At 41.4% G+C, this 27,513-nt stretch overlaps 2 protein-coding genes across 3 annotated transcripts; both read left to right on the forward strand.

The window, feature by feature from the left end:
* Window positions 1-8,955: 8,955 nt before the first annotated feature.
* LOC133488213 (uncharacterized) lies at window positions 8,956-11,629 on the forward strand. Its single transcript, XM_061795838.1, has 3 exons — window positions 8,956-9,517; window positions 9,560-9,684; window positions 11,556-11,629. Exons 1-3 carry the CDS (start codon window positions 9,069-9,071, stop codon window positions 11,627-11,629), a joined length of 648 nt encoding a protein of 215 aa, XP_061651822.1. The 5' UTR covers window positions 8,956-9,068.
* Window positions 11,630-13,101: 1,472 nt separating this feature from the next.
* lbh (LBH regulator of WNT signaling pathway) lies at window positions 13,102-26,578 on the forward strand. 2 transcript variants are annotated; one of them, XM_061795645.1, is made up of 3 exons: window positions 13,102-13,311; window positions 21,962-22,059; window positions 24,964-26,578. In XM_061795645.1, the coding sequence occupies exons 1-3, from the start codon at window positions 13,284-13,286 to the stop codon at window positions 25,171-25,173; spliced, it is 336 nt and encodes a 111-aa protein (XP_061651629.1). In that variant the 5' UTR covers window positions 13,102-13,283; the 3' UTR covers window positions 25,174-26,578. The 2 variants fall into 2 exon arrangements, with proteins under 2 accessions (XP_061651629.1, XP_061651630.1); XM_061795646.1 differs by lacking the exon at window positions 13,102-13,311 and adding an exon at window positions 18,412-18,487.
* Window positions 26,579-27,513: the final 935 nt, after the last annotated feature.

Here is a 27,513-nt window from a genome sequence, read left to right on the forward strand (position 1 = left end):
TTGCGGCGATCAATTTTCCACACGGATCGTTACTGTTGACTCACATAGCAATAAATGTGAGCCAGGAAAGAGGAAAGAATCCATAAAAGACAGAGAATGCCCAAAATTTGGGATCATTTCACAAAGTGCAATATGTCTACCACTAAGAAGAACTGCCTTACAAAACTGAATTTGTACGGTAAAGTAAATATTGTTCGCTATAGACTACCACTGCAAGTTAGAACGAAGAGGAAACTTAGGTGAATAAACCCGTAAAACAAACTTGCCAACAAAAATGTCATTGTCATTTGCTTTTTCTACTAGCAAAGTGGAAAATCCAATTTTTATGGAAAGAATCAAAAATTATAGTTTAAGGCCATATCGTCCAGCCCTATCTTAGCCAGACTCTGCATTTATCCAGGTTAGATTTGTGTTCTCGCCACTCAACCTTTCTGCCAAACAAAACCTGTAAAATTCAGTTTTTTTACTGTGCCGAAGATGCAAATCACAGATGAGGTCTCCGGTTGACTTTGTTTGTTTGCCTACTTCTGCATACTTCTTGGTGCTGCTGCGAAGCAAGCGCTGCCAAGCCCACCCAGACTCTCCGTGCGTACATTTGACATGACTGACAGACGATTGTATCCGACGACGTCGTCAGCAGAGAGCACGTGTGCTGTTTAAAGGCTGGTCATACGCTGATTTTATTTCCATCTTTTTCTCGCCTGTCAACCCTGATGGTGATAACAGGCTGGGCTTGTTCGGCTTTCAGTACCCAGCCCGTAATACACTCCAGAAGGCCTGACTTCCTAATGACTGCTTGTGCTTCAAGCCTTTCCGGGCACGACACACACACACGCACACACACACACACACACACACACACACATTTTGTATACCAGTGGTTCTCAAACTGAGGTCCATGAGATGTAGCTTTGGGATGCACAAAAGTATTTACAATAAATTATGATGTCAATCATTTCAAAAAGTGAATACCTACATATGGGGACCGGTGTACCAATAAAATAAGCATAATAAAACAAAATACCCCTCCCTACTTCAACTTTGGGGCAATTAAAAGCTCTGATATGATGATAATTATTACAGTACATACAGTGATTACACATCATAAAACCATTTTATTTGGTCACATTTTCTCTTTTTTTGTGTGCGTTTTATATAATACAGTGCTATTCTTGATTAAGAACAGGTTTTAAAAATTAGAACAGATTATGGCATTTCTGTTTGTATCAATGGTGTAAATTAGTTTGATAGGAGTAAATTGAATTACAAGCTTAGTCAAGGAACAAATTAATCTCAAAAGTCAAGGTATCACTGCATATTCTTTTTTATCAAGAGGGAAAATAAGGGCATATTTTCCACAATAATAGGCGTAATATTATGAGAATGAAATTATAGTTTTGAAAATCACTTGTGATGTTCTTCCCCCATTAAACTTTGCCATTGATATCATAATATAATTATTTCATCTTAGAACCTTACAGGAGAAATAAGGGAGTAACCTTCCACCTAAAAAATGAAGACTTAAATTTGGTGTTTGGCCAGCACACTGGGGAAAGTTCTCAATCTGCAGACATGCTGTAAACCCCATAGAGCATGCAGTTTACCTGCTAAAGAGGACACTGAAGGGAGTAACCACCCCCACCAAAACAGACAACAACTCAAATTGACTTCAGTGCTTGGCCAGGGCACTGGGCAAAAATTGTCAATCCTAAAACTTAAACCTTATAGAGCATGCATTTTGCCTGCTAAAAAGCAGACTGAAGGGAGATGATGTTACAATTTTCGACTTTACCCATCAGTCATTCACCTGATTTATTTGTCCCAGTTTTTACGCTGGATGCCTTTCCTGACGTTACCTACTATTTTTTATTTTATTCATTTCAGTCCGGGCTTAGGATATTGGGGCACTGGGGATATTGGGGCAGACGACGGCGCTCCCACGTCCAGCCGCCTCGCCTCCCTTCACCCCCTTTCTCCCGCCGCCCCGCTTTCCCGTCGCTGGGTGTCGGGAGAAAGGAAGCGGACGAAGGATTTACTGTTGGGTCCTGACTTGTACACATTCCTGGTGTTGTTTTTCTCCCCTCGGCCCCCTTCGGCCATAGCGAAGGCCTCTAAAACAACAGGCTGTCAGGTTGAGACAGCTGGCTTCAAACAGCTCCTACACAGCAGCCCCGCACCCAAACGTTCCCAAACCTCACCATGGAGCTCCGTGTATGTGTGTGGATTATACGTGTGCGTAAGTGTTTGTTTGGTCTATGCAGATAAGTAGGCCTCCCGTCACTACACTTAACATTTAAGCCTCTTCCACTGTGTTCCACAGGTGGCGGAGTACCTTTGAAGCCCTCACACGTCCAGGTGTGTGTGGGCCGGCCCCCCGTCTGTCTTTTTGTGATCCTCTTCACATGTGGAAATCCCGGTCACAAAAAAGGTGAGCGGCAGCACTAATGGGATAATTGTTTGCACTCTGCCGCCCCAAATGAGGTCACAGCTCAAGTGCGGCTCTTTGCGAGTCGCAGAGGTTGGAAATTCTGCGGTGAACACGCAAACGTTAAACTCTTTGAAGCCTATCATGTTAAGGAGATTAATTTAATCCAAGATGAGACAGAGGGCAGCGAGAAAATGACGAGCAGCAGGAAAGTGGAGACTGCGGAGTGTAATCCAGGGCGAAGGATGTTCACTTTTTGCTCATTTATAAAAAACTTTTATCCAAGTGGAAAAGAGGATGGAAATAAAACGGGTCACCGCAGCACAGAGGTGAATGTGGAGTATAATAGAGTATTGCAGGACTATCCTTGTTAGCATGTGTATTTGATTTTTGTAATTTCTATAATTTCATCCAATAGGAGAATGAGGGGAACAAAAGAACAGAGCGCTGCCTCAAAGTGGAGACTTCTATTTACAATAAAATGTAATGATTATTTTAAATAAGCTGTAACAATTATTTGAAATAAGATCAAATTAGAAGTAAATTTGATAATTATTTTAAATAAAGTACTCCAATGTCTGGAGCTAATATACTATATACAGAATATGCGATTGGCTAGCAACGTCAGCTGATGATCATTTTTAATACATTCAAATGAAATCAAATCAATCAAATCACTGTAATATTTTACAATACATTACATAAATAAATATAATATAAGAATAAATTAATTCAATTTTAGAATATTCTTTAATAAGAATAAAATAATTATTTTCAATAAAATGTAACTTTGATTCAAGATTAAATTTGAAAAAAGTGACCAAATTCATCCATCCATCCATCCATTTTCTGAGCCGCTTCTCCTCACTAGGGTCGCGGGCGTGCTGGAGCCTATCCCAGCTGTCATCGGGCAGGAGGCGGGGTACACCCTGAACTGGTTGCCAGCCAATCGCAGGGTACATACAAACAGACAACCATTCGCACTCACAGTCATGCCTACGGGCAATTTAGAGTCTCCAATGAAAGCATGTTTTTGGGATGTGGGAGGAAACCGGAGTGCCCGGAGAAAACCCACGCAGGCACGGGGAGAACATGCAAACTCCACACAGGGATTGAACCTGGGTCCTCAGAACTGTGAGGCTGACGCTCTAATGACCAAATTCAATAAAAGGAAAATCAATTATTTTCAACTAAATTAAATTCGATTTGATCATTGGTGTCAATAAAATCTAAATGATTAACCTTTTTCAGTCAAATGTAATACTTAATATTAGACTAAATAAAATGTTGTTGCTTCCCTCACTGAAATTAAATGAAAATTTATTTTAATTTTAAAAGTTATTTGAGGTTAAGTACATTTGATCATTATTTTTAAATACAACTAAATATTTATTTTCAATCAAATGTTACAATCATTTGAGACTTAAATTTGACGTTTATTTTCATTCCATTAAATGACATTAAATAATGATTTTTCATAATAATGTAACTATTATACAAAATGCATTTCAATTTCATAATTAATTTCCATAAGATGAAATGAAACAATTTATTTCAACAAAATGTAATGATTACATTCAATGGCATTTAAAAATATCTTTGAAGTAAATTAACTGTTTTCAATAGAATTAAAACAAAATCCAAAAGATGAGTATTAAACTTTATTTCTGTTGCTTTTAAGACTCGTGTGGGAGCGTCATGCCAGTGAGACAGTACATCATACAAACTGTAAACTGTAATCTTTTGTCAGCTCTCCTTGGCCATTAAGCTGCGAGCCATTTCATGGCTCTTGTGCAGTCCTGCGCCCCAAAACTTTCCCCTCGTCCGTGGGGGAGGTCAACCGAGGGTCTCAGTCTTATCACGTGTTTAGGGCACTCCAGTACATTTTGGGATGCAGAATTTAAAGGCGATCCGTCAAAAGCTGAGTTTTCCACGGCCTGTAAATGTTAGCTTTTAGTTTCTTTTACATCAACTGTTTAACTATCTCTAATTGAAACATGGTCCTTCTCTCGTCTTCTTCTTGTCTAAACACAAGAAGACTGCGCGAGGGAATCGTAGTGACATCTGGACGTGCTCATCCATTGTACGGGGGGCCGCGGAAAAAGGCTTCCTGGAGAGCGCCTTCAAACAGCCTACCATTGGTAACACAAACACATGCACTCATGTGTTTTGGGGGCGAGGGGCTTTAGATTGAAGAAAAAAGAAAGAAAAAAAAGACTTCCAGAAAAGACATTTTGGTCAAATAGTGGTAATTCTGTTCAAAATTTGCAGTAAAATATATCCGCTCAGGTTATCAGTCTCGGGCAGGGGTGTCAAACTCAATTTTGTCGCGGGCCACGTCGTAGTTATGGTTCCACTCGGAGGGCCGTTCTGGCTGCAAACCCATATGAACGTATGATTGCCTCATATTATTACATATGCACAAATTAATGGATAATTACTTTTGAAATCAGAAGCCAGTCAAAACTGTTTGTTCAACTACAGTTTGAATCAATTTTACTTTAAAAGGGGAGTTGGTAACAAAAAATGCAGTTTCTACCTCGTGACATCTTGTTACCAGGTTTCTTCATTTGTGTTTGAAAGCTTAATGGGGGCATAAAACAAAAAGTTTATCATTGTCACCCCCCTCTCACCTGAGACCTCAGCTCTCGCCTCACCGATATCTGAACGCACCCTCTGTGTCGGGGGCCCTTTCACCTTACCTCTCCCCTGCCACTGTCCATCCCTCCACACGTCGCCTCCCTCCTCGCTCACCTTCCTACCACCTAGCGAGCACATTTTCCCGCTCCCTGCTCGCCGACAATGGAGAAGCTTTTACTCATTAGCGGATGACCCTTGGCCCGGGGCCACATTTTTAAGAGGCTCTACTTGACTCCCGACAAGGCCGCCAGCAATCAAAACATGCGCGTTTTCGAGCGTACAGAGGTGGAAGAGGGCTCGGAAGGAGCGCGTATTCATGTGCGCATGACGGCAGATTGACAGGAGACAGACAAGTTCACTAACTAGTGCTTAAACCCCCTTCCTCTCATCCCAGGATGGCCGCTGGCTGAAGGTGGTACCTAATGACGAAGAGTGGTTCCTAATTGTACACCGGGTTTGACTGGCAGGTCCAAATCAAGATGGCTACATTAGCCAAAAGACTCCAAGCTGTGCTGATTTCGGTGTACAATATGCTCAAATGGCAGGCAGCCTCCAAAACAAAGTGGGTGCCGACTGCCACACACGACAAGCTTGTTTTTCACCACAGCGCCATCTGGTGGATATTTTGGTCGCTTCTTCACTTGTCAATGCAAGCGCTCTGTAACGTAAAATGAAATATTGGAAAATGAATAAATAAATGAACATTCAAATATTTTACATTTGATTGTTTGATGCCGACTAATAAACTAACTAACCAAGCAATTAACTAGCATAAGAACTTAGCAACAGGCTAACCAACCGACCGACTAACAAACCAACTGAATGACTATCAAAACTGACAAACTCCCTGACTGATTGACTCGCTGACTAAGTAACTAACTAACTGAATGGCTGGCTAACTAACTGTCTGACTAAGTACTAACTCACTGAACGACTGACTAAGTCAACAACTTAGTAACTGATTGATTGACTGCATACATAACTTACAGACTCAGGGACTAACTAACTGATTGACTCAGTTGATAACTAACTGACTGATTAAATATTTAACTTACTGGCTAACTCAGCGACTAAGTGACTGACTACCTAGCAAACAAACTAAGTGAATGACTACCAACTACCTGACTATTGAACTGACGAAATAACTAAGAAACCAACTGACTAACCAACCAAAAAAAGCCATCAACTGCCACACAGCAATTTTGTTTTATCATCTGGTGGATCTGATACGTCACTGCCAGTCAGTCCCAATGCAAGTGGACTGTAACAAATGAGATTAAATGAATTTTTCATCAAAGTTAGACAGCTTCAGCGATAATCAAGTACAGCCAGATTAAGTTATCCCTATGTGTTTTGTGGAAATCAGGAAGTGAATAAGAACAATTCATCTTGTCACGGATTTATGAGTCAGTGCCTGGAGGTCAGAGTTGACGCAGAGGCTGCGTGAAGACCAAGGTTTTCATTCCAGCCTCCATGTTTAAGCAGCGGCACTGGGAGACATGTGGCCACCAGACTACTCTTCCTCCTCCTCCTCGTCTTCCTCCTCCTGCTGCTCCTCTGAAAACACGTCCCTCCATGGCATGAGTAAACATGTTTGGCCGACTTCCCTGTGAAGAATGGCAGGAGAACCCCCTCACCTTTCACCCTCCTCACAAAGCCCAGAAGACATCTCCACTCAAGTGGTGAGACAACAAACCTTGAAGTTGGCTCTCGATGACCTTTTAAAACCATTTAATGCTCCACACTATTGAAATATCTGCGGGGCCTGGGATCATTGTGTCTACGTGAATGCTACTTGTCTAGGTTACCCTCAAAGGTAGTTTAACTCCCACCATAATGGTCAACATTAAAACACAGTCGCATGGTAGGCTAAGTAGTAAAAAAATGGTATGTTGTTACAAGACAGTGTAACATTAAGCAGGGTGTTTGAATATAGGAATTAAAAAATTTAAAAAAAGTGGACTTACAAAAGAACAGTAACAGACTGAAAATTAATTTAAATGACTGTTTGGACTGTGGTATGGCTTTAAGTTTTTAGAATTGAATGATGGGTTGGATCACTTTTTATGTGTTTTGCTGATAATTTAGGAAGAAGTCCTATAAAATTAGACTATTTTTACAGTGACACAAGTGCCAAAGTGGCTGTTGTGGAATTATCTGAAACACAAAGAAAATATTTTTTTATGGTTTCCAGATGGAAGGTTCTAATCTGAGCTCCAACCTCTCTGTGTGGAATTTGCATGTTCTCCCCGCGCCTGCCTGGGTTTTCTCCCGGTAGTCTGGTTTCCTTCTATGTTTTAAAAATGTGCATTGTACATTGCAGTACATGAAGGAGACAGTCGCACAATAATATTAGTCGTTCTTCGCAGAGGATAAGGAATATAATCTAGGAGTATTGTTATATTAGTTGTCTACATGTGTTGCTCCATCATTTGTGTTCAAATATCCGTTGCTTAAAGGGTTATATAACGCTGCAACACTGATGCTAATTGTTACCCTTTCTATGGTTTTTCTCATTATGTGTTAGCATTAAGCTAGTGGACTTTAAGGCAGAGTTATGAGGTTGTTTTGAATACACAATGTGAAATTTTCTTTGTTATAAGTTTAGTTTGACAGTAAACTTGAACTGGGAGTGGCAATCAACAGCTTGACGCCTCATTTATGAAGAATTGTTCACTATCAGCCAAAGTGTTGCACACAAGTCAGGTCACCACTGTATAATTTGTCAAATTACAAAAAAAAAATAACAACAATATTATGCATTTTATGTTTTTTAATGATACTCCAATGTATTAACAGTTTTACCCAATTATTTAGTAATATCCATCCATCCATCCATTTTCTGAGCCGCTTCTCCTCACCAGGGTCGCAGGCGTGCTGGAGCCTATCCCAGCTATCATCGGGCAGAAGGGGGGCGTACACCCTGAACTGCTTGCCAGCCAATCGCAGGGCACATAGAAACAAACAACCATTCGCACTCACATTCACACCTACGGGCAATTTAGAGTTGTCAATTAACCTACCACGCATGTTTTTGGGATGTGGGAGGAAACAGGAGTGGCCGGAGAAAACCCACGCAGGCACGGGGGAGAACATGCAAACTCCACACAGACGGGGCTGGGGATTGAACCCCGGTCCTCAGAACTGTGAGGTAAAAAAAAAAAAAAAAAAACTGAGTAATATAAACAGGGATATTATCCACCATATTTCCTCAAATAGTGACCATCCCTGTAATCTATTATAGCGTGCCCCAATTCCCCTTTAAATAAACGCCTTCCTCAAATTAGAATTAAATGCTGTCGCAGGACGTATATGAGTGAACGCTATTTGTGCTCAATCATGGTTCACTTTGGAACATTTTTAGCTGCTCTGTTGATGCACACAAATAGATGTCTTCACGCTTGATTTTGGATGTAAATAGTAAACACTGTCTAAGGAAGTTTGCATGCCTGAGCCCCATCAAACATACTTTTTATGTTTTTCAGCTCCGTGCAGAAGGCGGATGATTGCTGTCCAAACACATATATTTACTTACTAGATCAAAAATAGAGTCAGGAAGGGTATAGCAAGTTGATGTTTTGCCCACTTTAGGATGTTTTGGATCATTTGTGGACAACATCTGCATCATCCCTCATGCCAACCTGAGCCACATAAAATATACAGCAAGTAAGTAGTGTATGTTTGAGTCGCTTCAGGTTTTGGCTGCAGGACATTTCCCAAATGAAAAGTCGCTTTTTATATAAATGATAAATCAAGCTATAGAAGTCGAGGAGTGCACTCGCATGTGGTGAGACCGCTGTTTTTGGTGAGCAAGAGAGTTCAAATTGGCTCAGCGGTTATTTCTTCAATGTCTGTGTGAACTACTACTATTACTACTGAGGACTACTACTGCCACCACTACTATCACCACTACTACTACAAGGACAAACACCGCTACCACTTCAAATACAACACTATTACTACTACCACTTCAACTTCTACCAGCACTATACCAACAGCTACTATGACCATGAACACTACAGCTACTACCACAATTACTACCACTTACTACCACTATACCACCACCACTACTATTAATACTACTAGTACCACCATTACCACAATAACCACCCCTTCCACCACGACCACTACAACTACTACCACTATTACCACTACTACTTCCACCTCTACTACCACGGCCACTATTATTAGTACTACTACCACTACAGTTAATACCACTACTACCACTATCACTACCATTACCACTTCCACTACTTCCACCCCAACTACAACGTCCTCTCCTACAGCTATTACCACGACCACTTTCACAACTACTACCATTACCACTACTACCACCAAAACCACTACTTCCACTACCCCGACTATCACTACCACTACCACCACTTACACAAACCACTACTACCGCTGCTTAAATTACCACCCCCACTACCATTGCTACCAGTACCAGCACAAGTATTACTAACACTTCCACTTCCACTACAACTACCACACCACCACCACAAATACTACTACCACTACCACTTACACTACCACTGCTACCGCTACTACCACCACCACCACTACTACCATCACTGCCACTACAACGACTACCAAAACTACAAATACTAACACCACCACCAGTACTACTACCACTACTACCACTCCCATCACCCCCACTACTATTACTACGACCACCACTAGTACACTACCATTACCACTACTACTGCTACTGCTACTACTAAGCTGTTTTTATTACATTGCCCCTTCCCATGTAGCTAAATAAGGGAAGCCTTCTATTAATATAGCATGTGTGATGTATGGGAGTAGGGCTTCCTTTCTGTGTTTTCTTTGCTCTCTCTCCCATGGATGCTGGATGTTGACATCACAGCACAGAGCCTGCACGCAGATGAGGTGATGACAATATTATTGACGCAGCGTCCCCGTTGGGCCAGCGGGTTAAAACGTTATACGAACCCTGGGCGAGCAACAGCTCTCCTTTCACCTGCTCCCCCTTGCAGCGCGTTATATATTCGGAGAGTTATCACCCCCGTAGACGTAATACACCATTTGTTCCCGCACACGAACAAGGCCTCTGGATGACGTGCAGTGTGTGTTTGGTGCAGCGCAGAGCCTCGTCTGTGTAATTTCACCTGCTGCATGCCGGAATAGAGAATCGAGGGAAGTGGTGGAGCTTGTACATAAATGTGCAATTAGTGGAGATGTACCTACTCCCTACTGCTCTGTTTAGGATCTGGAATGGTTTCCTAACAGCTTCAAGATGCTCTCTTTTGGGGTGAAATAGATATTTTTTTCCCCCCACTTTAAAATAAACACAGCGGCACGGTGAACGACTGGTTAGAGCATCTGCCTCACAGTTCTGAGGACCGGGGTTCAATCCCCGGCCCCGCCTGTGTGGTGTTTGCATGTTCTCCCCGTGCCTGCGTGAGTTTTCTCCGGGCACTCCGGTTTCCTCCCACATCCCAAAAACATGCAGGGTAGGTTGATTGAAGACTCTAAATTGCCCGTAGGTGTGAATGTGAGTGCGAAGAGTTGTTTGTTTATATGTGCCCTGCGATTGGGTGGCAAGCAGTTCAGGGTGAACCCCGCCTCCTGCCCGATGATAGCTGGGATAGGCTCCAGCACTCCCGCCACGGTTGGTTTTTAATTACGAGGCCCACGGTGGAGCCAAGATGACGGGTGTGCGGGGTGGCAGAGGAGAGGGGTGGTGTCGGAGGAGGTCTGGCAGGGCCACGTACTGTATTTCACAGGGCCGACATGTGGCCTCAATGATAGCGTCCGGGGGCGTGCTCGTCTCCTATGAAATATTCAATCTTGGCTCTGCGGACGGACCACCTGCGAGAGGGCGTGTGTGTGTGTGTGTGTGTGTGTGCGTGCGTGCGTGTGTGCGTGCTACTACCACTACTAGTACTACCAGTTCCACTACTACTATTACTACCACCACTACTGTACATCCATTTCAACAACAACATTGTAGACAGTATGATGATATCCATAGAACAGGAAATGGAACTGACTGGGACGTAGGAAAACGTCTGACTGCTACAATATGAGCAATGTAATTAATTTAATATCCATTGCACGCCACTGTTAATTTTACCACGCCTGTGCTAAGCTAATTAAACTAAAAAACGTATTTTTACACTTGTACAGGAATTCAAAATTTTTAAATGCTACTTAAATAATCGCCTGCACACATGAACATATGTAAGCACCAATGCGTAAAGCCTATATACTGGGGGGGGAAAAGTACTTAATTTTCGGTTGCACATGATTAAAATGTGGTAAAATTATGAAATTTTACCCTCTTTTCCGAAAAAAAATAATCAAATAATATACTGTATGTTAGTTTAACACATTCTAATCACGTTCAAACGATGTACGTGTTCGAATGGAGCAAATTCAAAGGACAAAACAAAACAAACAAAAAACTAAAAGAAAGACATCAAAGACGTTTGCATTCCATAAAAACACACGTTTGTTGTAAAAACAGCACAAAAGGACCTTGTTGTCCCCTCTCAGAACCAGCTGTTTGTGGCGCAGCTGGCCGGCACTCTCACAACGTAGCGACAGGGGACGCTGTTGTCAAGAAACAATTGTGAAGCCGTTACAAATCATTGAACAGACAACAGCGACACCGTGCGAATATGTGTTGCCATTGCATGTGGAAAAGGTACCGTGCACTACTGTAGTTAAGTCTAGCGTTCAGAAACTGCTGCAAAGTGAAAGAAATCCAAAACAAATAGTCAATAAAATATACAACTATTTTATAAATTAAATTCATGAGACCTTTATCAATGTTTTCTTTGATTATATTTCATTTCATTTTAAAAAGTTTAATAAAATAATAACATAATACATTTAAATTAAATCCAAATTATACTTTTATTTTGTTTGAACTTATTTTTTCATTAGAATTTTGAAATTGAAAGTGAATTGTTTTATTCTAATTATTTTATTCTAAATGTTTGTCTGTTAGCAGACGCTAATCTGTGCTAACACCGCAGTTACTTAACCTTTGGACTTTGAACTGATGGCGGAGTTTTTTTCAAGTGGGTGGTTATTATGTTAATGGTCCATATCAGCAGGTCAACACGTTAAGCATTTCCAGTGGAAAGGTCAGGTGGCCTAACAGTTTCTGCTGTCAATATGTTACAAGCGAATGGGACGCCATCTGACGGGAAAAGCAACCTCCTTAGTTAAATGTGTGACAACCTGGGGTTGTGTAATAGATTTATTCCATAATTCTGTGCTGTTACTTTTCAAGGTCGAAATGGCACCAGAAGTTTTTAGTAATGAAAGATGAGGTGATAGCTGGCTATTTTGACGATCACTTTACAGGGACTTTCATTTAGAATCCCAGTTCTCGAGTATTGTACAAATATATGCATCCATGTCGTGATCTAAAACGGCCACAGGATGACAGTAGAGAACTGCCGAGGTTTATTCTAGCGACTTCCTCCCTGAATTCCGGCGCACCTGCGCTCGGGTGATTTTATTAGGCGTGAAGGTCACACACGCAACGCGATCATATGGTTGCATTTTTAACGGCGGTCACATAGAGACATTGATACAAATGATGTCATGCACTCGAAAAGAACATATTTGATGAGTGGCTTTCTGGCATCACAAACAGGCCGATCATCATCATCTTCATCATCTTCATCAGCATCATCATCATCAAGTGTCTGCTCGTCATTCCAGACGTGCCGGGACTGTTTATTTCGTCGGCCCCCACCTCCACTGCAGGCGACAAAGCGACAGCATCCTGCCGCAGCATCTCCGCGTTCTTCACCACCAGAGTAACACACACACACACACAAAATAAAATTTAAAAAAATTAACTAATTAATTTTAAAAAATAAATAAATAAATAAAATAAATTAAAAAGCGAAATGACGGGCGTGCTGACGTAATCACTTAGCCGGCGCTAATTGGCCGGCGTCGGTAAAGGGGCGGGGCACTCACCATTGAGGAATTTGACGGCAACGTACGGAACCACGCCTCCTGAATAAAAAGTGCACAGAAGAGTGGCGGTGTCGAGCAGACGAGGACGGAGACCGGACGAAACAGCACGACCCGGCTGGCTGTTTAGAGTCTTTTCGAAGTACTGTTTTGAGTCCGTTCAGGGTTGTTTTGTTTTTAAATGTGACGTTTCGACCTGAAGTTTAAAGAGTCTCAAGCTCATTAGCACCATTGGCAGCAGGTGCGATTCGAATGCATGTCTGTATTTCTTCAGACTAATTCAGGTAAGTTTTTTTAATTTAATTTTTATTTTTTTTATTCTTTGTTTTAAAAACCGTGTCTACCTGTTGCTTTATTATTATTATTTTTAAAAAAAAAGGATTTTTGTTAATTTAATCCAATACATTTTTAACAGGTGATTCAATGTGCCGCAATGTGAGCATCAAAACTGGGGGGAAAAATAAAGCGGGTCGAATAACGTTTATAATTATTGTTTACTCCATAACAGGCAAGTCTTTAGGGATCATTTAAATTTTTTTTTTGGGGGGGGGGGTCAGTCCTTCCCCCTCCCCTCCATCTCAACCCTCTAGTTGTATAATGGCTGCAGGTGCACTACAGTCACAAAAGAGGATGCACTCGTGTATGGACAGCCGTTTGAGCATTTATTTCATAGTACTAGTACCCTCTTTGTCCTCACTCGTAAGGCAATTTGGCTCACAAGTAGAACCACAGTGTCTTACTAGTAACATTTGACCACTACTAGTGCCACTTTTGGCAAATGACTACGATATCAGGGCTATGGAATAAATGCACAAATGTGTTTCCATTTAATTTAATATCCAGGTTAAGGTCTGTGTCCTCACGAGTAAGACGGTTCATCTTAAGTTTCATGTACCAGTACAATACTAGTGTACCTTTTGGCTTGCGAGTATGAAAGTGAAAGCTGCTTGAGCATTTATTTATCTTTTGATAGCCGTCTGCATCAGTAGGCTCTTTCTCCCCACTAGTAAGACAATTCAATGGACTAGTATAATGACTGTCTTAGTAGTTGTCGTTTTTCCACTGCTAGTGCCAATGTTGTACAAACTTAAGATGGATATCAGATGGAAAGATAAAGTAGATGTTAGATCTACTGTATCTATTTCGGAGAACTACATGTTACTAGTGAGTCTCAACCATGCCCTAGTTGACAACTGTGTGCTGCTAGAACTAAAAGTTGTCTAGCGCTTAACTAGTAGTACTTTAATCTGGATAACAAATACATGATCAAACTGATTTCCATACCGTTCACTACTACATGAAGTTTCTGCACACTAGTAGGTCACCTTTACTCTGGTCACTTATAGTCGTTCTACTAGTGTGCCCTAGTTTTACTAGTAAATGCACAATTCAGTGCTGGTAGGGTTTCGAATACATGCTCAAAAAGCTTTCCATATTGGCTTGTGCCACACGCTAGTACCACTAAAGTGCCCACTAGTCATTTTGTGTCTTTAGTAACATGTAGAATGTCCTACTATTGTGCAGAAATATCATACAGTAATGGATAAAAACCTAACTAGTAAGATACAGTTCTACTTGTGCACTGCATTAATAAATTAAAAAAACAAAAAACTGCTTTCCATACTTAAGGCATTTCTTCCCAATCAGTGTCCTGACTCCAGGTGACCTTAATTCACCTAGGATGATGATGTGGTTTTTGAGACTTTTTATTGCATATGCGTCGAACCTCCTTCCTGTCTCCGGGGAGGATGTGCTAGCTGCTGCTTTTTCGTTTTGTTGGTGAGCATTGTTCTGCAGGTTGTCGCCTCGCCAGGAAGTTTACACTCGACGGTTATCTGCACTATGACAGCACTTTGCTCCTGCACTCTTTTTTTTTTTTTTTTTTTTTTAATATTCGCAAAGTACAGCTGAACTAAAGACAAAGGCCCCAAAAATGGTAGAATTATTTGGAGTTCAACCAGTCCTATGAGACTTAACTTCAGTCAGGGGTGTCAAACTTGTTTTCATGGTTGCCCTCAGGGGACAGGCAATAAAGGTGAAATCTCAAATGTATAATCACTATGCATGTAATGGTATGCCTAAAATCTAGGTTTGGTTTAGGTACCTTGGTTTTAAGACTATCCATAATCCAGTCAACAACTAATAATTGTATTCTTGACATATGTGACCCACATTCCGTCTAGCTGCTGATCTGTAGCATATGTATTTAATCCTACCTGGGTCAAGGTGTAGAGGATTTTACCTGCACAAGGAGAAGTTTAAGTCACTGAGTAGACGCGTGGTCATCGCTGAAACCTTCAGCCACCGGTGTGTTCTATATACTGTAGCTTTTTATGGAATCTATTTACAGCTTGGACACTGTCTACACTTTCTACAATGGGAAACGCTGTTCAATCTTGCATGACTCTTGCTGCTAACTGAATGGAAAGCTGTTTGGGTGATTTATTTCATATCTGTGATATCCAGTTAAAGGTACCACCTAAAAAATAATAATAATAATTCTTGGATCTCCAAGTACCAAGTGTTCATCCAAAATGCAACAGTTTTATTCCAAAGTATACTACCAATCAAAGATTTACAGACACTTCTCCATTCAGTAGCATTAGAAAGTGTTCCAAACCTTTTGAGTCGTAGTGTATAGTTATTGTAAGTCTCTATAACATTATGCAATATGCACAGTTTGTGTTAACACTGCACTTAAATGGGGGGAAAAAAAACTTGAATACTTCAATTTTATTGGCTTAAATGAATTAGTATTGTACTAAAACGTTAAATACAACTGAACTGTACTTCGACAGTGATTCTTTCGCAAACCACTTCAGAGAGCCCGTGTACTAGTACCACACGTTAAAACACTTTATCACATTAACACACTCAATTGGCTTTACGAGTGAGGATAATTAGTGTACTTGTATATATCTGGAAATCAAGAATAATCAAATAAATGCTCAAATGGCTTTCCATACAGACTGGCCTTTGTGTTTCCCTTCCAGGTGGATTTGTGAGCACACACACTTCCTCCTCATTGTGCCCCCGTTATGTTTTATTAGCCAAATGTTCTGTTATTCTTAGCCAAGCAGGATGTTTATACGATCCCCATGTAGAAATATGACTGGCAAGGCCAGAGTGTTTATCTTTCTTCCTGCTCCTCAGGTCGTCACTATCGCACTTCCCTGAGCATCCCTCCATCCCCTCCTCCTCCTTTTTGCATGCCTGCATAGCCCTCCTCTGCATCCCACTCAAGGATGAAATCACATCCACTGTGATAAACCTCATCTCTCAATTATCATTATTATTAGTCGTAGTAGTAGTATGCAGCTCAAACAAACATTTATTTCTGGTGCTGTCCAGTGATAGTCCATTTATTGAAATAAAGCACTGCCGGTAGACTCCCCCAGGAAAGTGGATCTTCCTCCACAGCAACGTCACTGAAGTGGTCCACCTCAGATCTTGTCACGGTCATTCCGTTCAGAATCCATACAGCAACAGCCTCTGTTCCATAATCGCCACCTGACACGCTTGCCAAGCAGGAGAGGAGGGGGGGGAGGAGAGAGGCGAAGCAGCAGTAAAAAAAAAAGGCCAAAAGTTGCTTGATTGGATTCAGGTCTGGGGAACGGGCCAGGCCAGTCCATAGCAACAATGCCTTCTTCATTCAGCAACTGCTGACGCACAAAATGTCTGTGAGCCATGAGACTTTTTGTTGTTTTTCAGCCGTGTAGTAGTCGAAGTACAAGTGTGGCGGAACATCAAGCACATCCCCCCCCCCATAGGAAATAATGACAATGATCCATTCCACAGTCCAACTGTAGCCATCAGTCATACAAGTGTAAAGACAAGGCAACCTAAATACAAAGACCCACCCTTTTACGTGTGATGTAATGCACCACATTTGAGGGGAAAGGAATCCCTGGGAAAGAAGAGTTGACTTTAAACATTCTTAACTGTCATCAAAGTGTAAAAACAAGTCTTGAGAATTGTGACGGAAAGGTATGTGAACCCTTTGGAATTCCCCAAAAAATTTGATCGCGGAACACAGGATAGCTGTGTATGCTATGCTAAGGGGCATAACTAGGATTTATTACATAATTATTTTTTTTTAAGCCTAACTTGGTCAAATTTTTTTCTTTATGGCTAGTGTCTTTGGACAAAAGTTAAATAAACATAATTTATTTATACAAATACATCATATCATACATGTAAACATGAACAAAGCCTAAACACCATCTGTCATCTTATGTTTAAATAAAGACTTTGGTAGACGTTTAAAGTTCCTACAGGTGCTTTGAAACGGTCCGCTTCCCCATTCACACGAGCGAGGAGGAAGATCTTGATTTGCCGAATGCGAAAATTGCGCATATATCGGATTGGGCACACCATGTAAACGTTAAGTGCGGGTAGAAAGTGCGTGAACCCCTACGTTTACGGCTGAGTTGGCCCGCCTAGAGTCCAATCAATGCAACGAGATTGGACAGGTTGGTTAAAACTCCCCGAACAAAACACACCAGCTTTGAGTTTGCTATTCTCAAGAAGTATTGCCAAACGTGAATCACGCCTCACGCGAAAACCACGTTCAGTGAAAATATGGAAACTTAATACTTTGTTTTTCTCTACTGTTCTTTCTTGGATGATCACATTTTATGAACATTTTATACATGAATCCAGGTAATTCCAAGCGTTTAATGTACATTTTCTAGCAACTGTGTATAGAATTAAACTATACAATACCCCTGCCCTATGTCAAAAGTAGTTAAAGTGGTGCTAATGGTAGATTATTTTAGAGAGGAAAATGTTAACCGCTGTAAAGTAAAACTTTGCAACACTTGCTGTTAACTGGTGACTGATGCAGGTGTGTGTATGTGTGTGCGTGTATAACTGTCATATGCTTGGGAGGAAAGTCATTTCCCATAAAGACGGAACACAGCTGACTTTGTGGTGTGCATGGCATCCCTGTTGGCATATTTCCGCAGAAACCGTACTGGACTGAGCAGCCAGGATGGGATGAAGACGACATGTTCCATTTCTTGGACTAGGTTTATCGTCCCACTTTTCGAACATTTTTGGGGATAATATTTTAGCTTGCCATGCCGCATCATGTCACTGACATGAATTCGAAATGACTCAACTAGATGATACTCGTTCTTTCACAAACATGTTGCACCCTGTCTGATGTCAGACTTTCCAGAAGCGAGCAAAACTGTGTGCGAGTGCGTAATCGGGACTGGAAAAAGTGATTAAAAAGCAGTTGCAGTCTTTTTTTTTTTGTTTTTGTTTTTTTGGCTGTAGGGGTTAATCAGCTGCCACTTAGTGACTCATGTCATGTGATGCCACTAAGCCCCCCCCCCCCCCCCAAGAACTGCTCATTTGAGTGGACTCACTGGAGACAGACAAATTAAAGCTTGACCGTGCGTGTCCTCACGTCCAATGCTCTATTCAGATTCATCTGTCATCAGACTGCCAGTGGTATGTTTTGTTTGTTTTTATTTATTTCAGCCTTTTGGAGCATCATTGCTCCCAAGTCATTTGTTGTACTAATTGATTCAATCAAGCTCTACGTACAAGTTTGGGTCCTGAAGAGGAACCATTTTGGGTCTTAAGATGACGAAACCTTGCTTTACAGACGCATCACACAAATGTTATTTACATTTGAAGTGCTTTTGATTGACCTTTGTTGTAACTGATTAAATCAAGAAGGAGAAATCAAATTGATAGGTATTCTTCATGACAAGAACCAACCTGCTTTACAGAAATATTGGGCAAATTCTTCTATTTTTAGTGCAGGTGCAAGCGCTTTAGTTGATTTTGTTTTGTCATGTAATTGGATGTGTTGGTTACTATGTTTTAACATTTGTGTTTTGGGTTATATACATATTATAAATTTGCTTAGCTGTGAAAATATTTTGCATGTTATCACAATCAACTGCTGCCTCAATGCACTTTCTGCTGAATCACTGTTCTTATGACCAAGCGGCCTCAAGTGTGAAATGTCGTAATGTGAAACAGGACAGTAGTTTTGTGATTATTTTGGTGCCTGTTGAATTGTGGTTGAGGCACACAAATATTAAAACAAAGCCATCAAAATGTAGACACGGTTTGAGAGGTAGTTGATACTTTTTTCCCCCTATTTTTCCTTTCCATAACTATAATAGATTTGAAATAGAACGATCGACTAATTGAAGTGTAGATGTTCAGCTTTAATTTGAGGTTTTGAAAAACTATGGCACTTATTCAGGAATTTCAGCCATTTTATGGAGACTGGTGCATTTCAGTTTTCACAATTCCTTTGGATCACAATGTTTCTCTCCTCCTCGGTCATTAAGATTCAAGTTGATTTTGGCTACATCTGATTCCTGAACACGAGAGACTCACTCCCCCCACACCCCCAAGAGGTTTTATCACCAAGTCTAAACTGTTTTTGTTGTTCTTGAATGTCAACTGTGGTTTACTAGTCATGAAGGCATTATTGTCTGTTTTGACAATGATGCGCCTTCTCCAGTATATTCTTGACTTTCTTTGGTTTCTCTATTCAACAAGGAAAATATTCTATCTGCTGTAGTTGTCTTCCTGTAAACCGTAACAAAGAAATGCAATAGAAAGAATTTGGCAGTTCTCTCTCGAACTGTGTGTGTGCAGGGGCGGGGTTTACAGTATACTTACTGTAATGCCCCCACATCTGGGAAAGGAGAGCCACAGTCGCTGATTTACTTTTCAGCTGTTTATTGAATGCTGGGAGAATAGTAAAACCCAGCAAGCACACTCACGCAGAAGTTGCTGTCAACCGCAGCTCACATCCAGACACTTGCATGCAGATTTTCCATCCCCTGCTGCAGCATCAGGCCCGGCCTCTTAAATGCATGTGGGAGAATAAACTATAAAAATGTGGTCGGTCCATCGTGGAGTTTCACTTATTGTGGGTGGGCCTGAAATGTATCCCCCGTGATAAACAAGGCTTCATTGTGCTCAAAAGCGTTTGTTCGGTAAAAGCAAAACTACCTTGGTAGCAACCCCAGGATTATATTTATAAATAAAAAATAATAATAATTCTAATAAAATCCTCTCCTGTAGCCAGTCTTACTTTGCTCTGTGAAATTTAGGATTACATGTCTGCAATAAAGTCTCAACAACCCGTGCCCAAATAAGACAAAGGGACTTTCGTTTGAAGTCACTGTTTTAGAGGCATTCCGCCAGTGGTCGTTGAAAGACTAATTCGACTTTGAGCCACTATACAGACTGGTGACGACAAATTGTGAAAAGTTTTCAGCATTGTGTGTGCGTCGAGTATGGAAGCAAAGTTGATTTGCCATAAACATGAAAATGTAATAACTGGATTGCACAAAGTTTACAGCTTGACCAAACAGCTTGTTTGTGATGGTCACACCCTAAAAAGATTGATAGGCCAGCAGAAACTTATAACTGCAATAACTATGTACAACGGCCCCGTTTATTGCTTCTTGTAGCTTTGTCATTTTTATAATTGGCCCCAAAAAAAAAAGGAGGTATTTGACATAAAATGGCTAATGCCACATTTTTGTGATGCCTCTTAAAACTTATTCACTGCCATTGACGGCTGCTGAATTCAAATATCCATGTTACCATAGAGTACTGGCAGTGAATGAATTGTAGGTCTTCTGACCGCTTGCTAAAGAGGATTGTCGGTTCATGGAGTGTGTTCGACACAAGCCAGACCTATGTTCACGCATTCCTTTGGGAAGTTGTTTTATAATGTAATAGATGTTTCACAGTGTGTTCTCTGTGGTCTTTAATCTGTCTGTAATTAAATGGTCTTTATATTTAAAAAAAAAAAAAAAAAAAGTTCTAAAAAGACCACAAGCAAGAACATTTCCTTTTAAATGACATTTATATTGTGGTGAATTGATTCAGCCTAAGCGTTTACATAATTGTACTTATTTGTAAATCATGAGTTAATCACCAAACCGTGCATATATCCGCAAATAAAGACGACTGAGATTTAAAGTAGGTCAAGCGGAATCTCCATTGAATTGGCTCAAGTCGACAGTCTTGTCACGGTTTTCCTTTAAAGCCAGCAAGCTTACAAAAGTCCAAGCTCGTACCAGTCGACCATAAATAGACGGTGTGAGAAGGCCGCCGAGCATTGCGTCCTGAGACTGCACGCAGGTCGCATCGCCGCCTGCCAATCATCGTCATAAAACAACAACATAAAAAAATAAAAAATGACTGCGCACAAGTGAACTTCCAGGCAACCTCGTGCTACTTGGAAAGTTTGGTCAAGCTTTGATGGAACAAAAGTGCATAGAGTTCCTTCCCCAGTTGAATACCACAACCCCCTCCCCTCTCCACTATTTCCCCCTTAGTGCACTCTCACAATGACTGTGGAGCAGTGCAACAACTGTGTGCAGCTCTGCGGTGCATGAGCATCAAGCATATTGCATATCGCTGTATTGTGGCCGGAGCCTGATATTGTTCAGACTTTGCGAACTGTGGGTACGTGAAGGCTGAAGTTCACCTTCAATGCATGAAAATATTGCAGATATTGTCAACTATTACCGTAATAACCATCTTCATCTAATTGTTGTAGGGTGCAAAAGCGCAGCATTTAAATTCCACAGATTTATAAAAAAATAAAAATAAAAAAATTAAAAAAAGCATGTTAAATCATCCCTTTAACAACATTGTCTACCAAACTGTTGAGCTGGCATCTGTGGTACTTAAAACTAATTTGCTTATTGTGCTCTACTTGATTGTTCCTGCGGGTAGTTAGTCATTTAATCGTCTTAAAAATGCCTTGCTATATTTCTGTTGGAAAACCACCGTGCATTTTGGTTCTGTGTAGTGAGTGGTAATTGGGTAAATATTGTAAGTTTTAATTAAACACTGTTAAATGCTACCCCTAATACGTGCTGATTAACAGTCCGCTTTTAACGACAAACCCCACATTTTTCTTTTCCTGCTCTTCAGTGTTTGTGCCCGTCCGAGATATGACTGAGGTGATGATCAACAGCACCCCCATGGATGACATGAGGCTCAGTCCCTCCAAGGACAGACTTTCCTTCCAGGTATGTTTTTACACACACACACACACACACACATTATATATATATATATAAATATATATATTATATGTATGTATATATATATATCTGACACACTGCGATGCGTCGTCGAATGAAAAATAAGGTTTCTGTGAAGCCCTATTGCTTTCCCCGGAAATTCATCATCAATTAGCGCAGCTGACCGGCATGTCGGTCGAAGCCAGACACAATCGGCCATCAGGTGGTTTTGACAAGCCCCTTCCAGCAGCTTTGTTTCACTGTCAGCTCAGCAAGGTCATCCAAACACACAGCTGCTGTACCGCTGTCACATTTTGCACCTAGTGTAGACACCAAGGGATTAATGTGACGCAGCGTTTATGATTTGGAACGCCAACATTGCGTCCGCTAGTCTGTAAGCGATGCCCGTCTTGAAGAGGATGTAGCTTGACCCAGAGGAAGAGGCTGACTTCCTTTTGCTGTTTCACACACCAGCTGCCTCGTCCCGTCTGAGAGAAGACTGGAGCAGATGCTAGCGAAACTGGTGCAGAGGGGGCACTAAATTGTGTACTTCTTTTGCGCACCACACCTTGGCTTTTTGCCTCAAGGTTCCAGACTCTCCTTAAAGGAAACTCTGTACCAAGAAGCCTGAAATACCACTTCCGACATCGTTGATCGGACTAAAGTCCAAGTATACACTTATGCAATAAGCACTGATTTTTGGAGCAGAGTTCTTTGATTTGCCACGTAACACGAAATTCAAAGGCTCTGCCCGCATCCTCGACCCATCTGTCTAGTATACCCGGTACGGATGTGGTTGGGATTGGGTGAATTCCTTAGGAGGATTTCATTCAGGTACGGACCCTGGAAATTGCCCAAAACTTTGGTAAAGGGCACCTTCAAAACCAACATTGCAAATGACTTGTTGTAGGTTTACCATTTGTGTGTTGGTAGTCACTCCCTATCCACTATATAGTGCCCAATATAGAGAGTTTGACATTTTGTAGTGCGGTTTGAATGTGTATTGAGGTTATCCCCTATAAAGTGCCCTCTATACACCCCTCAATGCATCCTGTGACCAACCAATGGTCTCTAGAAAATGATTACAATTACAAAAACAAATGTGACTTCTACTGTGAACTGGAATGCGTCTGTAACATGTCACTCATGCACACAAAACAGTACGTCGTGTTACGCATGCGCACAAACACGAGGCGCCGTGGGTTTATGGAAGTAAATATTCCCCCCCACAAATTGACCTGCAGTGTGAACGCGTGCCTTACTGCCACACATGGGGTCTTGCATTTGTTTTATGGCCTAGATGTTTTTTTTAATACAAATATTGACTGTAATTGTGACTTGACTACTACATTAGCGTAAGTTAGTGACAGACAGCATCAGCAGCCTTCTGACTTTGGGTTACGTCACCGCCGTAGGAACGGAACTCCGTCGTAAACTGAGGAGCCTTCTTTATATATTTTTTAATTTGACTCACAAGAGCAAATGTTTGAGCGTTTGCAAAAATTGTACTTATCAAATATAATGTGGTGGTTTGGTCCTGTTGGTACGCAACAATCCCAAAATAGCAGCTGATGCTCTGTCGTCTCTTCCTGCCGCTGTAAGTGAAACGAGTTGTGACGCGTGTCCAAAGGCAAAGTCATTCGCCGCCCGACTCGCTCAACCCTCCCCGCCCACCTGCTTTAGTGAGAATAAACTCCCAGTGATGGACTCTTGTTTTCCTAACCTGATAAATTCTCACAGTCCACAGAGAAGACGACATATTTGCCGTCTTCTCATGCGTTTGATGGAATTCCTGGAAGCTTGGACACAGCTGCATCCCTTCTCTCTCGTCTCATCTAATGCTTACTTTCCACTCGGCACTTTGCCCAGACGCTGACCCACCACCCTCAAACGTCTCCCAGTGAAATATGCAGGTCTAAAAATACTCATCCACTTTGTCCAAACAAAAATGCTGTTCTTGGACCTGATGTTTTTTTCTTTCCCCGCCCCTTTGGGCTCTTTCGCTGGTTCCTGAGAACTTAGAAAAATTGGGGGTTGTGAAATCTCAAATAATCTCTGCCGACGGGGCTTTGGCCAAACCTTTGATGACTCAACCTTATTCCATGTTCCTTCCTCAAGCTCCCCCCAACTCCAATGAAATATTCAACACTCAATGGTGACTCTTACGGGATGTCGTTTCACTTTTTCGCTTTTCCGAATGGGCCAGTTTACAATCGATTATTATGCCCTTGTATAATCTGTACCGAATGCGTTCATAACGAGCTCCCCCGCCTGCAAAGCACTTTAGATTAAACACGATGCAGCATTTTAGCGCAAAGTCCATCGGAGATGTTTAATTTGCCACTGATGTAACTCGTGGCTAGAGTGTGAGGCAGTTAAAATTACTGTCCCTTACTACCTAATGTTATGTGGGGGGGAGAATCTGATTATACCCTACCAGTTAATGTAATAGCTGAGGACAAAGCGCCTGCGAGTACTTGGATCTTAAACTGGATATCTCAAACGGCTTCCAAGTTTGAGCATTTATTTGAGATCCAGCTTCAGCTCCATATACTAGTATGCTATTTGTCTTCACTAGTAAGAGAGTTCATTGCACTAGACGTGCTAACCTCTAGTCCGATGTGCTGCCTCACAACTATACAGCGGTGCCTTGACTTGTGAGTTTAATTTGTTCCATGACCATCCTTGTAACGCAAGTCATTCGCAGGCAAATAAACTTTCCCCATTGAAATGAACGGAAATGGCAATCATCCGCTCACCCAAAACATTTTGTAATGGGATTATTAATATTTTCATTTTATTATTATTGTTGTAATTTGGGGCACTCTTAAGTCAAGGCACTACTGTATTCTAATTGTGTGCCTTTCTGGGGGAATGGCACGTTTTGATATTGCCGTCTGTCCTCGGCAGATCTTCCCCGACCCGTCCGACTTTGAGCGCTGCTGTAAGCTCAAAGACCGCCTGCCCTCCATCGTGGTGGAGCCCACGGACGGCGAGGTGGAGAGCGGCGAGCTGCGCTGGCCTCCTGAGGAGTTCCTGGTCAGCGAGGAGGACGACGAAGAGGAGCCCAACCACAGCGTCGTCCAAAACGGACAGGCGACCGCGAACTCCCAGCGCTAGGAGCCGTGTCGTAACTTCCGATGTCAGACCCGCCCCACCCTCGTTCACGCACTGGTCACGCTGCACCTTAAACCTTTCCAGCTGACACCACCCGAAAGAGAAGCAATACACCCTTCTGTCGCACTGCCAGACGATGGGACCCACTTTACACACTTGAGAAAAGACTGGGTGGTGGGACTGCGCTCACATTGGGGCCACAAAATGCTTCCTCCCCCCCCCCCCCCCCCCCCAAAAAAAAAAAAAAGCAGAACTTGTTCTTAACCCTACAGCTGTGTGTTCACTTTCTGGATTGCTGTTAAGTATTTGTCTTTGCATTGAGAAGGTTTTGTTTGTTGTCGTGGGTGTAAAATGTGGTGAGGATTTTTTTTCGTTTTTTTTAAATTTTTTTTGTTTTTGTTTTTATTTTGTTTTGCGGTCGAAAGTTGACATCTACGTACTACTAGTGAAGTGCTAGATGTTGAACTAAGATTCTTGTAATGTCACTAGGAGAACTAGTAGCATGCAGATGTTAACTAGTGCACAGGTTTGCCTCAATACTAATAGTTGTCCTACTAGTGCGGACAAAGCGTACTAGGACATTTACAGCTGTTTGAGCATTTATTCAATACCCTTGATATCCAGATTTTAAAAAAATTAAATAAATAAACATTAGTAAGATGTCCTTTCTACAAGTGTGCTGATTTGTTTTAGTGAGGACAAGGAGCATACTGGTACATGGACCTTCAGCTGGATATTGAGAATATTGACTAAATGCGCAAATGACTTTAAAGCTCCGTGTTCTAGAGGGAAACCTGTACACTAGGTGACAACTACTGTATGTGCTCGTCGTTCTACTTTTGCGCTCGACTGTGGCGGTTTTAAACAAGTGAGCAAAGGAAAGGAGGCTAACATGCTAACCGGATGCTATTTGCCCGCCAAGGGAAGCCTTATGACTCGATTGCATGCAAATTACGATGTGTTTTTGTGGTTTTCCCCCGCATCGAGCTAATGACGTTGGACGTATACAGTAAATAATGGATCCCGTCGCAAGTGAACGCCCCTTTGTATTCTTCCAACTCGTTTCTTTCGAAGCAGCTGTACTTTTTGTCACAAAGTAGCTTTGATATGTAGACCATTCAACACGTTCCACCTTAAATGTCAAAAAGTAGCATTTCCGTCCACTTTTTCTTCTGACTTGTCATTCGTGTGGCATTAGGGCTGTGTACAGGATGTTGGTTTTTTTCCTTCTTCCTTGTCTATAACCGAGCAGGTTGTTTATTTTTTTTTTTTGTCAAGCTCAGGGAGAATAGCTGCCATCTTTTTTTTTGTTTTTTTTGTTTGTTTTTTTTTGTCATTGTATTTACACCGCTTTTTTTTTCTCTGACTGTTACAAAAGCTGTAAATAAACTTGAATTTGCTAACCCAATTGTGTGCTATTTGGCCTACCTGCTCTTCTTGCACTTCCTTTCATAGGTAATGGAACAGTGAGGCTAATTCCTCAGTGAAACTGAATCCATTTGGGTTTGACATACAGTAAGATCGACATGAGGAAAAAAAAGAGCTGCCTTGTTTGAAAAAAAAAAAAAACAAGCAATTGTGGAGCGAAGACTAGTTGACCAGGAAAAGTGCATAAAAGGTGACTTTGTACAGTACAATAAAGTAAAGGGCTTTACAGGCCCACAATTAACAAAGACTGCTGACATCACCTGATCTAACCCCACAGCCGGCAAGGGAAAACTCAAAACCATATTTGGAAAGGGGGGAGGGGGGGGTGGAGAATCCTTGAGATGTAATGTAAATTTTAAAAAGTGAATTCAAAAAAAAAAAAAAGTACGGTATTCTTAAGTTGGACAGGACACTTCTTATGACAAGGACTCTAAATAATTGTCTTGGACTGCCACTCTAAGTGTTTATATTATTGTGCTCACTATTGGCAAACTACAATTTACACTGCGCTGACATGGTGTCATTCGGGTTTAGAGGGGGACATAAATAACCACTGGCGCACTTCCCATAAATACAATCACAATGATACAAGACTCATAAAAACAATGGGGTTTCACGGAAAAGGGTTAATGGATGGGAACGAGGGGGATTTACGGGAAAAACAACCACTTCCTGATCACTTAACACTGGAAAGCGACTGACGTGTATAGTGGTACTGCCAGCTGTTGGTTTCTTGCGCTAGCTAAACACCAAATGGTTAACCACCATATACGTGTCACTAGTGACCAACGACTAATTAGCTCGACATAAGGTTAAAACGTTAAAGTCAAAATAAACCAAAGGTAGACAGTGCGGTAGCTTGCTACATTATAAATACATGGACAAGCTCGATATGGCCTGAATATAAAATCTTAA

This window comes from Phyllopteryx taeniolatus, chromosome 13 (genome assembly GCF_024500385.1).
Source record: "Phyllopteryx taeniolatus isolate TA_2022b chromosome 13, UOR_Ptae_1.2, whole genome shotgun sequence".
NCBI classification, from domain to species: Eukaryota; Metazoa; Chordata; class Actinopteri; order Syngnathiformes; family Syngnathidae; genus Phyllopteryx; species Phyllopteryx taeniolatus.